The following is a 13,440-nucleotide window of genomic DNA, read 5'->3' as shown; positions in this document are numbered from 1 at the left end:
TGGTGTCTTCGTCGATCTATCGGCCATTTGGAGTGTAATATTGGTGCATTTAAGCTCTCCCATCCCCAACCTTTTACTCACCGAGTATGGAATAACACTCACACTTAGCCCCTAGATCACATAAGGCTTTGTTTATCGTGGTGTCGCCAATGGTAAACGATATTGAGAAGCTTCCCGGATCCTTGAGTTTTGGAGGTGAACTCCCTTGAAGTATTGCACTACTCACCTTAGTGAAGGCGATAGTCTCAAGCTTCCGGATCGACTTCTTCTTTGTGAGGATGTCTTTCATGTATTTCGCATAGGCCGGCACGTGATTGATTAATTCCGTGAAAGGAATTGAGACTTCCAAATTCTTCACAATTTCCATAAATTTTCCAAGTTGGTCATCATATTCGGGCTTGGCTTGACGACTCGGAAAAGGAAGTCTAATCACAATGGGCTCCTTCTCCTTGACCTTGTCTTCATTTTTCTTTGAAATTTATTCTTTTGATGATTCTCCATCCTTGGAGTTTTGCACAATTTCTTCCTTATCACTAGCTTCCACAACCTCATTCTCAACTTGCTTCTTCGGTGCTTCATACCTTGTACCACTTCTCAAGTGAATGGCACTAACCGTTTCATGTCTTGGGGGATTACTTTGAGGTTGTAATTGCCCCTTTTGTCTTTGTGAGCTTGAAGATGCTAGTTGAGTCAATTGGGTTTCAAACATTTTGGTGTGAGCTAGAATGTTGTTGATGGTGGTTTCCTTTGCTTGACTATCTTTTTGCATTTGAGTGAAAAATTCTTGTTGATTCTTTTGCATTTGAAGGACCGCTTTTTGAACATCAAAACCTTGGTCATTTTGTTGATTGTATGGAGATTGATTTTGGTAACCTTGGTTTTGGTTGTAAAAGGGTCTTTGATTTTGGTTTCTCATGGGAGGTGGGGTGTATGTTGTTTGAGGGTTTTGAACATTTTGGCTTTTGTATGAGAGATTTGGATGGAATTTGGTGTTTTCATTGTAATAGTTGGAATAAGGGGTACCACTCTTGTATGCTTGGAAAGCATTCACTTGTTCATTTGTTCCCCTACATTCACTTCGATCATGTCCCAAAGTTCCACAATTCTCACATATCCCACTTGGGATTGATGAAGATGCCGTCATGGCATTAACATGATGCTTTGGTGATTTTGAGGCTTCTTCAAGTCTAGCCATAGCTTTTTCAAACTTCAAATTGATGGTATTAATGTGAGCACTAAGTTGAGCACCCAATTGAGTAACGGAGTCCACTTCATGCTTTCCTCCTCTAGTAGCCTTGTGAGGTCTACTATATTGTGAGTTATGGACCGCCATTTCCTCAATTTTGTTCCAAGTTTGATTGTCATCAAGTTCGGTGAACATTCCATTTGATCCCATGTTGAGAATGTTCTTTGAATCTTCATATAGACCGTTCCAAAATTGTTGTACCAAGAACCACTCGCTAAGTCCATGATGAGGACATGAGCGACAAATTCCTTTGAACCGCTCCCAAGCTTCATACAAAGATTATTCATCCCTTTGCTTAAAACCCGTAATTTGAGCTCTTAGCATGTTAGTCTTTTCCGGTGGGTAGAATTTTTTGTAGAAAGCTAGAGCCAACTTCTTCCAAGAATCAATTCCGAGAGTGGCCTTATCAAGGCCCTTCAACCATTTTTTTGCGGTGCCAATTAGAGAAAAAGGAAATAAGACCCATCGAATTTGGTCTTGAGTTACACCGGTTTGAGAAATCACATCACAATAGTCACAAAAGGTCTCCATATGAGAATGAGGGTCTTCACTAGGCATCCCCCCAAATTGGCTTCTTTCGACTAATTGGATAAATGCGGATTTAGCAATAAAATTTCCGGTTAGATGTTGTGGTGTGGGAGTACCATTGGGTAGGTTCTCCTCGGTGGGTATGGAATGTGATGAAAAATTAGGCATTGTGGGTTGATTTTGTGTTGTATTTTGTGTTGTATTTTGTGTTGGGTTCTACTCACCTTCTCTTGCAAAAGGGTTGATGAACTCAATAGTTGGCTGAATATCTACAACTTCACCAATACCTCTCAAATTTCTCCTAGCAAGTCTTTTATTGGTTGTCAAAGTTCTTTCAATTTCACGATCAAAAGGTAACAAGTCACCTTGTGACCTTCTAGACATGCAAAATATCAAACAACTTGAAAACAATTAGAACAAACCTTGAGGATTTTTACTTCCTCAAGGCAAAGAAACACACAACTAATAACAATATAAGAATATCTAAAACAATTTAAGACCGTCCCCGGCAACGGCGCCATTTTGATCGGGACAAGAGTTGGTCGTCACATATCCAATCAAACACATTTATAATACTCAACAAACAACTAGTTAGCGGTAAGTCGAGGTCGATCCATGGGACGGTGTGCTTTGGGTTCTAAGTCTATCTATCTCAATTTATGCTAGTGTCACAATTTGTTTGGGTTTGTAGTTGTGTCTAGACTAATGCAAATAATATAGTAGAACAAGCAATAAAAGGAAAGATATAAGCAAATAATTAAAAGTGCTAGAATATCATGGGGTCATAGGGAATTCATGGTTTTGATCATACAAACATGTTTACAATTATAAGCAAGCAATTAGTGTTATGGAGGAACCGAGTTGGTTTATGTCTTACGGTTCATAGGAAGAGTTGGGCCCCGGAGCCGAATCGATTAGATTGTACAACACCTACAAGTCGACTTACTTTCCTCCTATTCAACTTCTATGCATGGTCTAGCAAGACTCGAGTTGGTTTGTATCTTACAAGTCAAATTGAGTAGATAAGAGATGGTAATAATGCAAGGATTCATAGGCTTAGCATTTCATCAAACATAACATGTGCATAAAGTTGACATCACAACAAGCAAGCAATTTGATTATGAAAACATATTAGATTAAGCATGAATCAATCCCATGTTGGTTTCCCCTAATTACCCATTAATCCTAGCTAAAGAAACTACTCACTCATTATCATGGAAAATATGTCATTAGTGGTGTCAATCATCACAACAAGTATAAACATCATAATAGAATGAAGAAATGAACAATAAAGATTAAAGAGTAAAGGAATTATACCAAACTTGAGATGATCCAAATAATAAAGCAAAGAATAATAGAAGAAACTTGATTGATTGATGAAGGGTTGTCAATCCTCCAATAATAACCCAATAATCTTCAATTACCCAAAAGTTATGAACTTGAACAATAATTAAGGAGAGATTAATTTGTAATTTGTGGAAAGATTAAGGAGTAATCTATTCTAATCTACTCCTAATCTAATCTAAGGAAGGATTTGTTCTAGCTCCTAGAGATCCCCTCTAATCTCCCTATATTGATGCCTCCCTTTGATTATTACAAATGGGGTATTTATAGTAGGGATTCATTAGGTTAACTAAGGCTAAATTAGTAATTACACTTTTGAGTTTAGAGCAGGGAAACGCTAGTCTTTTTAGAAGGATGGGCATCTTTCACGGAGGAAGAAGAAACGAAATTTGTTGTAAGGGAATCCGGGCGTCCGAGGAAGAAGACGGGCGGATTGTTGTGGTGGTGCACGGGCGTCTTCGTGGTAATCCGCTCGGATTCTTTGGAGGAATCCGGGCGTCTTTGTTGCTGGGACGCACGGGTTGTCACTGCGGGACGGGCGTCTTGTGGGTAAGCCGCTCGGATTCTGTGGCAGCATCTCATTTCTTCACTTCCCTTTTTATTCTTGCGGGATTGGTCTTTAGTTCTTGCTTCCTCTTCATACTAGTCCATCAAACATCGTCAAATAGCTTCCGAATAGGCACGAAAGACGGGAATTTCCGCCTTATTATCCTCTTTCCTACAAAACATATGAAATGCGGTAGAAAAGCAAATAGGAAGGTTTTGACGGATAAAATGGCTATGGAATGATATAATAGTATGCAAAATAGGCTCAATTAGGGGACTAAATATGCTCAAATAATGGTAACATCAAATGCTCAAAATAAAATTCTCAGAATTGCAGATGTGAAAGGGCATGTGTGAAGATACTACCTTGATTCAGAATGCCTTTATGGAGTTCTATAGGGATCTGTTGGGAACAGCTGTTAGTACCAGTGATGTCTCACTAGCTACTGTCCAACTGGGAAGGATTTGCTCCTCAGAACATCATGGTCTTTTATTGCAACCAGTTACTAATGCTGAAATCAAGCAAGTTATGTTCTCAATCCCTTCTCATAAAGCTGCAGGTCCTGATGGGTACTCAAGTGCGTTTTTTAAGGATGTTTGGGAAGTGGTGGGAGATCTTGTCTGTCAGTCTGTTCATGATTTCTTCCTTAATGGCAAGTTACTTAAACAAATTAACCATACCCTCATCACTTTCATCCCTAAAATTGACCTTCCTCAAAATGTTACCCAGTTTAGACCTATTTCATGCTGCAATGTGATCTACAAGTGTATTTCTAAACTGTTGTGTAACAGGCTTGCCAAAGTTTTACCCTCTATCATTAGTGATAATCAGGGGGGTTTTATTCAGGGGAGGAGTATTGTTGAGAATATTTTAGTGTGTCAGGACATTATTAGATGTTACAATAGAAAAGCTGCATCTCCTAGATTTATGCTAAAGGTAGACCTTAAAAAAGCATATGACTATGTCAGTTGGGATTTCCTAAAGCAGATGATGATTGCTTTGAACTTGCCTCTACAGTTTATTAATATGATTAAGGAGTGTGTGGAGATAGCTTCCTATTTTTTGGTGTTGAATGGTGAAGGTTTTGGGCATTTCAAGGGAGGTAAAGGGTTAAGGCAGGGGGATCCTTTATCTCCTCTACTTTTTACTATAGCTATGGAATACCTTAGTAGAATTTTGCATTATACAACTACTAGTATGCCTTTCAAACATCATCCCCTCTGTAGCAAGATGAAGTTGTCCCACCTAATGTTTGCTGATGATCTTCTCCTGTTCAGTAAGGGGGACATTGACTCCATTATGGTTCTCCTTAGGTCCTTTGCTACTTTTTCTTGTGCATCTGGTCTGATGATGAATCTAACTAAGACTAATGCATACTTTAATGGGGTTCAGCAATGGGTAAAACTTGATATTCTCCAGGTAGCTGGGTTTACTGAAGGCTAACTCCCTTTCAGGTATTTGGGTGTTCCTATTACTTGTCGGCGGATGAAGAAAAGTGATTGTAATATTCTAGTGGAGAAGTTGGTATCCAGAATTAGGAGCTTTGGTTCAAGAAAGCTTTCATATGCTGGACGGTTGCTCCTGGTTAACTCTGTGCTTACAGCATTATATAGTTATTGGGTAATATTTTTGTGATCCCAAAAGGAGTTCTGAACAAAGTTAATGCCATTTGCAGAAACTACCTGTGGGATGGTAGTGCTGATTATATCAGAGTTCCTTTAGTTAGTTGGGAAAAGGTTTTCTCTCCTAAACATGAAGGGGGTCTAGGTATTAGAGATAGTCTAGCCTGGAATTATGCTACGGTTGGTAGGTTGGTTTGGTGGATCTACTGTTGCTCTAACAGGTTGTGGGTGAGATGGGTCAATCAAGTCTACTTAAAGGATAGTATCTGGACTAATTATAATCCCAGTGGTGACATTAGCTGGGGATGGAAGAATGTTTGTAGAGTTAGAGATATGTTGGCTTCTAGTTACCCTAATGGTCAGTGGATATTTGGTACCAAAGGTTACTCTGTCAGTCAGGGGTATGAGTTGCTGAGAAATAACAAATTCCAGAGTATGGTGTGGGCTAGCCATATTTGGAATAATTGGTGTATTCCCAAGCATCAATTTGTTGGATGGTTGATTCAAATGAATGCCTTGCAGTTGAAGGGAAAGCTCTTTAGGTTGGGCATTGTGAGTGATGATCATTGTGTGCTGTGCTCAAATGCGTCCGAAACTGTTGAACACTTGTTTCAGGAATGTGAATATAGCAGGAGACTTCCAGATTTGTATGCCCATAAGTGTGGATTGGTGTTGCCTAATGGCAATCTTATTATGTGGATTGGGCAAAGTTCAGCTTCAAAGGCTAAAAAAGGGGTTTTGTTGGCTTTTCTGCAATCTATCTTTTATCAAATCTGGATGCAGAGGAACAAGGCACGAGTTGAGGGGAGCATTCTACGACCTGATCTAGTGTTTCAGCAGCTAATCAGGGAGTTGAATGTGTGGTTGAAGGCTAGAACAGAGATGTCTATGGATTGTAGAGATAGATTATGGTTCAATAGTCTTCAAATGTAATGGTATTATCCGTTGGGATATTTAAAATTGCTTCTATGTAAATTGTAGCTTGTAATAGCTGTTTGTGCTTAATGGAATTTTTACCTTTCACCAAAAAAAGAAAAAAATAAAAAAAGTTTGCCTAGGAGCCGTAAGATATAAACCAACTCGACTCCGGAGACCCAAAGTCGACCTATGAACCGTAAGATCTAAACCAACTCGGTTCGAACCCAATGTTAACCCTCTATGTGACTCATTTATGTGATCTACCATGATTTCCCCTATGATCCCATGACACCCTAGTGCCTTTTACCAATTGTTTACATCTCTACTCTTATTTGCATACTTTTCCTTTAATTTTTTTATATTTCTTTATAGTAGTTTAGACTATAAACTCAAACCCAAATCCTGACACTTGCATAAATTGAGATAGATAGAGCTAGAACCCAAAACACACCGTCCCGTTGATCGAGCTTGACTTACTTCTTGCTATGTTGTTCATTGAGTTTATAAATATGTTTGATTTGGTTGTTGATGACGCGACCAACATCAAAATGGCGCCGTTGCCGGGGACGGTGTTTTGTCATTAAGTTCTTGTTTGTTTGTCTATTTTAATTGTGCTTTAACCTTGAGGAACTTGTTACTCAAAGTCGTTTTTAACAATTTCGTGTAGTTTGCGTGTTTGTATTTCTTCCTTTGTTTTAGCAATGAGAATGGTACAAAGCTTTCAACAAGGAGTGTATGAGCAAAGCGGAGCATTTGGGTATGACTTGTATGAATGGAGAAGGTTTGTCTAGCAAGAAAACACATGCTTATCCCACACCTTCTACAATGAAACCCCAAACTACCCCCACAAACTTCTCATACTATAACCCCAATATCCCATGCCAAAACCCGAATACTCTTCAACAACAACAACACTTCCAAAATCAAGCCTTCCTTAATCATTTGTTTGACCAACTCTACACCCAACCAGAACATAAATATAACCAAAACCCCTACATGCAAACCTTGGTGCTACAATTGCTTTAAAGCCAACAACAATTCTTTAGGCAAGTACATGAGGAAGAGATAAGTTGTTAAATGGCCTTGTACAAAGTGGGCAAGAGTTGGCCGGGACACAAATTGGCTCAAATTGAATTTCTCCAAGAACCCCTTGACGAAGAAAGTGAAGTGGAGGAAGTGTTTGAAAGACACTATGAGGCTATTCTTGTAACTACCCCACCAACCGCACCTCACCAAGCCATAAACGTCAATCTCCCCATATCCCAATCGGTGTCCAACTTTGTACACATCATCCATGAATGCGAATTTGAGGGAGTAACCTTCGATATAGAGGATGCAAAGTTGGAGGAGCCAAGTCACTTAAGCTTTTGTAAATATGAAAAGGTGTCATTTGAAGTGAAAATTGTATGGTGGAGATAGAATTAGCAAGAAGGATTAAGGCCCCTATCTACGACTCATATAACGATGACGAGACAATGAAAAATAATGATGAAGGACATGGATCTTGCCATGATTCAGTGGAATGAAGGGACGATGCAATCACAAGATGAGCGAGATTATGAGACCGATCTACTTGAGGAACATATACTTGAGAAGTTTGAGGTTTATATTTATGAAGAGGAGGATTGCCTGTCTCCCTTTGATTATGATAAAGACCTCATGACTCCTACCATGGAGCCCGTGATCATTGAAAGTGACATTGAAGGTTTCTTCGAAAAGGCCAATGTGTCATTCAAAGAGTTTGCGGTAAGAGGATTCAAGGGCAGAGCCATGAATGAACCCACTTGTAAAGATTTGGCATCTACGTCCCCCTTTGCTTTATGCTAGTTGGATTTTGTTCCTTCTTTCCTCATTTGAAAACCTTTGTGTGGTCCAAATTCAATTCTATGCGAGTAGGATGTTTTGTGTGGTCCAAATTCATTTCTTTAATTTTGTGCAAAAAGAAAGGGGAACAATAGGCAGAATAAGAGGGAGGTCAGAGAGTGCTGAACCAGGTGACGGATTGGCTTCGATCAGTTGATATTCCTTACCAAAATACCTTGAATTGGAGGCGGAAACAGAAAGGTAGCAACTTGAAGAAAGGGGTCACCAACGCTATCATGAATGCTAGTGCTTATCACACATGGAGGCAACAGAATCTCTACATAATCGAGCTTCAACTAATTAAGCCTAACATAGTATGTGGCTCAAGATATCATCAAAGTCGTACGAAGTAGGCTCAGAACTATCATCAAGTTCCAGCTTGAAGATGGAGATGAGGAATGGATTCTCATAATTGAAAATGAAGGTGTCGAGATATGGGTAGAGAGGAGATGTTCCCCTTTTTCGATCTAGGGTTAGTGTCATACCTGTTTTTGTTGTAATAGAGAGACAGAGACATTTTTATTTTTGGGTTTTGATTTGGATGTGTCATGTCCAATTATGGTCTTGGGCCAATTTGGATAGCTTGTTAGACGTGTCCTGGGCCGTCTAAGTGTTGGTTTGGGTTGGTATTGGCATCTTGTGTGCTCGGTACAACTCGTGTATGGTGACATTTTTTTTTTCTTTCATACTATATATTTACATTTTACCAAAAAAAAAAAAATAGAATGGAGTATATAATTGAGTAAACTATGTATTTGAAAAACGTAATTATGATCATTAAGTAATTAATTTAGCTGTCTATTCACAATACTTCATTTTCATGTAATGGATTATCATAGAACAATTCATGCGGATAACCTTTGATTTTTATCTTGCTAATTCAGAGAGAGTCCTACTCGTAAGCTCATCCTCATCTAAAAACAAACAACCCCACAAGAAATCCTTGTATAAAACATTCAACCAATAAGATTGCAGAATTTAGGATGAACTTTCAAACCCTAACCAATAAGATGCAAGATAAGGCTTATTTTAATTGGTCCTAAAACTCGTCTAACCCTTCACTTACTGCCACCTCACTATTTTGTAACTCTACACTTGCGCTTTCCACTTCATAAAAGGGTCCCTTTCTACCCTTTACCCTACCTACCGTCCTAAACCTCTTAAACCTTCCCAAAAGCGTTTGCAATTATTGCAATTTTATGCATCATAACGCAACGGTTCATCTCTATTTCCTCACAGTATTCATTAACTACTTTCCCTTTAATTTAACTCTACCACTACCACTTTTAATTGTAATAATAATAATACATTTTTTTTGTTCATTTTGCAACAAAAAATAAATTAAATGACATCCAACAATAGTAATAATAATAGTAATAATATGGCGATTGCCATGAGCGGTAAGACCGCTCGTGCATGCGATTGTTGCGTCCGGAGAAGGGCGCGTTGGTACTGTGCTGCAGACGATGCGTTCCTATGCCAAGCATGCGACGGCTCTGTTCACTCGGCAAACCCATTGGCTAGACGACACGAGCGGGTCCGTTTAAAGACCGCCTCGATAAAGTCGTCTGACAATTTGCCTACTTGGCACCGGGGATTGACCCGAAAGCCTCGTACTCCACGTCATGGGAAAAACTCATCCAAGTTGTCTTCTAGTAATAATATGACAAGCGGGCAACAAAACCCGTCTCATATGGTACCTGACCTTGGGGTCGAGGAGACGATGTCGTTTTCCTCGTCCCATGGGGAAGATGAGGAGCAATTGCTCTTTTGTGTACCGGAATACGACCCGTTTTTAAGCGAATTTTGCACTTCAGCGTCTACTACGCCAACTCTAGACGCAAAAAACGATCATCAATTCATGGTTAAATTACCATCGGATTTAGACCTCGAAGAGTTTGCGGCCGATGTTGAGACCTTGTTGGGTAAAGGGCTTGATGATGAGTGTTATGGGATTGAAGACTTAGGACTATTAGATCATAGTCCTAATATTAACAACAATAATAGTAATAATGTTAATGATATAATTATTGATGACGACGAAAAAGAACGTGATATAGTAGAATTTTGTAAAGTGGTCAAGGAAGAAAATGTATTAAGTGAGGGTGGTGGGGAGTTAATCAAGAAATGTGAGATTGATATTGAGAGTGATGATATAGGGTTTAGGGTGCCTTTTGATTTGAGTTTTGACTACAATTTCCCGGTGTCATGTGGCGACCAAGATGGCCATCATATTGTTGATGGTTCCTCAATTGTAGGTGGAGCAAGAGATGATCATGAATTATGTAAATTAGAAGGGATTGATGATGACGATGACGAAAAAGATAATAATAATTTGGTGTTAATGAATAAATCAAGCAAGATTTTGTTGAGGTTGGATTATGAGGCAATTAGTGAAGCATGGTCTAGCCAAGGTTCTCCTTGGATGGATGGGCAGCGCCCCGAAATTAGTCCCGATGATTCATGGCCTCATTGTTCGGTAATTACTCCCTCCATCCCAATTTTATTGTCCTTTCTCCCCAAATATTTCCCAAAATAATAGTTCCCTTTCTGAATTTAGCAAATAATATTTACACTACAAATCACTCTTCTTTTCCAATTTATTAGTTTTTCTTAAATCCACTCTAATTGTTTTTCTAATTTTAAAAGCAATGACACCTTTTTAACTTTTACATTTTTAATTGTGTTTTTTAATATAAAAAGTCGATTACTTAGCTCAAAAATTAACATGTTGGTGTTATTGTTTGTATCAGGGCGGACAATACACGTTATTTGGAGATACACAGACGGGAGGAACAGGAGGAAATCGCGGAGGTGGAGACGGAGGGAGGGAAGCAAGAGTGTCAAGGTATAGGGAAAAGAGAAGAACAAGATTGTTCTCTAAGAAAATAAGATATGAAGTGAGAAAATTGAATGCAGAAAAGAGACCAAGAATGAAAGGGAGATTTGTTAAAAGGTCTTCATTTACACCAACTACAACTGTCTTTCCTTTGCTTTCCAAGAAGTAGTTTTTCTTGTATTTAATTCAAAGGCATGCAATTAATTTTGCATATATTGAGATATTAATTTGTACGTAATTACTATGTTTATTTTTACTCATACTTAGAATTTGGCAGCCTTATATATTTCATCTAAGTGAAATATCTAGGGTGAGAAAAACCCTCGTTGCTGAAAAGTTGTAAAAAACATTTGGCGTAAGTGAGATTCTTTGTATTGAAGGGGAATAATGTACAGTACTAGAATAAAATCAGGATCGATTTTCGACATTTGTGTTGGACAAACTTCACTGCAAAGGACATAAAGCCAGGATGCATGCTCAGAACGTACCGGTAATGATTTGTGCCGCTGTCACTTTTAGTAATAAGACATTTACTTTCATTCCGTTGAAATACTTGGGTTTGGCGTTAGATACAAATAACTCCAAGCCAGATAAATTATGTGTGACGGTAAAATTAGAGGTGGCCTCGTAATCGGGTCAGTCGGTCGGGCCAGGTCAGATTGGGTTAAATCGAGGTCAGGTTATATCAGATCGTGACTTTATATATATGAGAGGAACGACAGATGATGTGTAGTATGTGTAATACCCCGCCCCTTTTTGAGAGTAATATCCAACCCGATTGGTGTAAGAGCCATAGAAAGTGTGTCCTTGTCCATGTATGGCGGACCATTACACGTTGAGAGTCATTCTGGAGGGACTAGAGTGAGGGACTCGATCGAGTGGTGTCCACTCGACCGAGTGCCTAGTGGACTCGACCTAGTCAGTGCTACTCGACGGAATAGGTCGTTGTACTCGGTCGATTTGATTTTGTCGGCACAAGAATCGACGTATGAATACAAATTTCAGCCGATGAGTCTTTTCATTTTCCTTCGCTAAGATCTTCTTGGCTACCTAGAAACCTTAGAGCCCTCTCAAACACGCATCTACCTAATCGCTCTCAATAATTATCCTTCCTATGATTATCAATTAGGGATTTGCCAATGATTTGTCTTCTACTAGCGAGAGATTCTTCACTACGTACGATCATATAGTCTTTCTCAGTGAGTTCATCAATATTCGAAAGGGATTCTTCTTGGTATTTTCATAGGCTTCATGATTATAATTCATTAGATTGATTATAGTATATGCGATTATACATTTAGGTAATGGTTTACATGTAATTCATCGATTGTTTAGCTTAATTGTGCTTGGAAGACAAAAAGGTAGATGATCTCATGATATTCATCAGAGGAGATTGTCCATCTGTTTGTGCTATTAAGAATGCTTTGGATACTTTTGCTAATATTTCTGGTCTTCATGCAAATGCTGAGAAGACTTATATTTATTTTGGAGGGGTCTCATATGAGGTTAAACTGCTAACATATTCTGGCTATTGGCTTCTCCATAAGGAGCTTCCCTTTTAGATATTTGGGTGTGCCTTTACATGATTCAAGAATTACAATTGGCATGTATGATTCTCTTGTCACGCCAAAAATTCAGAAGACCATTCATCACTAGTCTTTTCACTCCTTATCTTATGCTGGGAACGCACAAGTCATAAACTTTGTGGTGTTTGGCATGGAAAGCTACTGGTGTTCTAGCATTCTGCTACCCAATGAAGTAGTAAACAGATTAAACAAATTCTGCAAAGACTTTTCCTTGAGATAGCAAGCCACATGAAGGAAAATGGTTTTTAAAAGCTGGAAGCATATCTGCTCTCCATGAAAAGTTGGGGGTTTCAATGTCAAAAGCATTTAAGATTGGAACTGTGCTCCGATCTATTGGTCAATTGGATCTGGAAACTGTCAGATGATGATGTAGGGTTATAGGAAAATGGCATAAATTGTACAGGCTGAAGACTCAAGACATTTGGACTATCACTACCAAAGAATATCACTCATCTTGTTTCAGAGGTATTCTTGCAGTCAGAGATGTCCTCATAAACAAATTTGGCTCAATTCATCAGGCTAAGCAACTTATTTCAAGCTGTAAGAAAGGACATAAGCTTATCCTCAGTGATGCATATCTTTTTATTTTTTCATGAATGCTGGGTTAGCATGCGCTTGGACTGCTGGTCTAACTCACCCTGTAGTTATCCCGTTCACAAGATAACATGCATAATTGCAGCCTAACATCAACTTCCCACCATTATTGACAAGCTGCAAATGAGGGGAATTTTACTTACTAATCGCTGTTATTTTTGTGAAAAACAGGAAGAGACTCACTCTCATCTGTTCTTTGCCTGCCCTTTTACAGTAACAATTTGGAATGGTATCCTTGTCTGGATGGGTTTGCAAAGGACTGGCAGCGATCTGTTATCTGAATTGGAGAGCATGAATTCAGGGAGAGCAACAAAAACTTGGAGGGCTATTCTTTTCCAGGCTGCTTTGGTTGT

General features: G+C 38.9%; 1 protein-coding gene and 1 non-coding gene across 2 annotated transcripts; both read left to right on the top strand.

The window, feature by feature from the left end:
* Positions 1-1,463: 1,463 nt before the first annotated feature.
* LOC141624342 (small nucleolar RNA R71) lies at positions 1,464-1,570 on the top strand. Its single transcript, XR_012534148.1, has one exon. It is a non-coding gene; the product is annotated as a small nucleolar RNA R71 (small nucleolar RNA).
* A 7,478-nt stretch (positions 1,571-9,048) lies between these two features.
* LOC141623425 (zinc finger protein CONSTANS-LIKE 16-like) lies at positions 9,049-11,332 on the top strand. The gene is made up of 2 exons (XM_074439534.1): positions 9,049-10,547; positions 10,822-11,332. Exons 1-2 carry the CDS (start codon positions 9,414-9,416, stop codon positions 11,074-11,076), a joined length of 1,389 nt encoding a protein of 462 aa, XP_074295635.1. The 5' UTR covers positions 9,049-9,413; the 3' UTR covers positions 11,077-11,332.
* The last annotated feature ends 2,108 nt before the right edge of the window (positions 11,333-13,440 follow it).

This window comes from Silene latifolia, chromosome X (genome assembly GCF_048544455.1).
Source record: "Silene latifolia isolate original U9 population chromosome X, ASM4854445v1, whole genome shotgun sequence".
Classification (NCBI taxonomy): Eukaryota; Viridiplantae; Streptophyta; class Magnoliopsida; order Caryophyllales; family Caryophyllaceae; genus Silene; species Silene latifolia.
The sequence above is the reverse complement of the archived record's forward strand: the minus strand, read 5'-3'. Positions and strand labels throughout refer to the sequence as shown.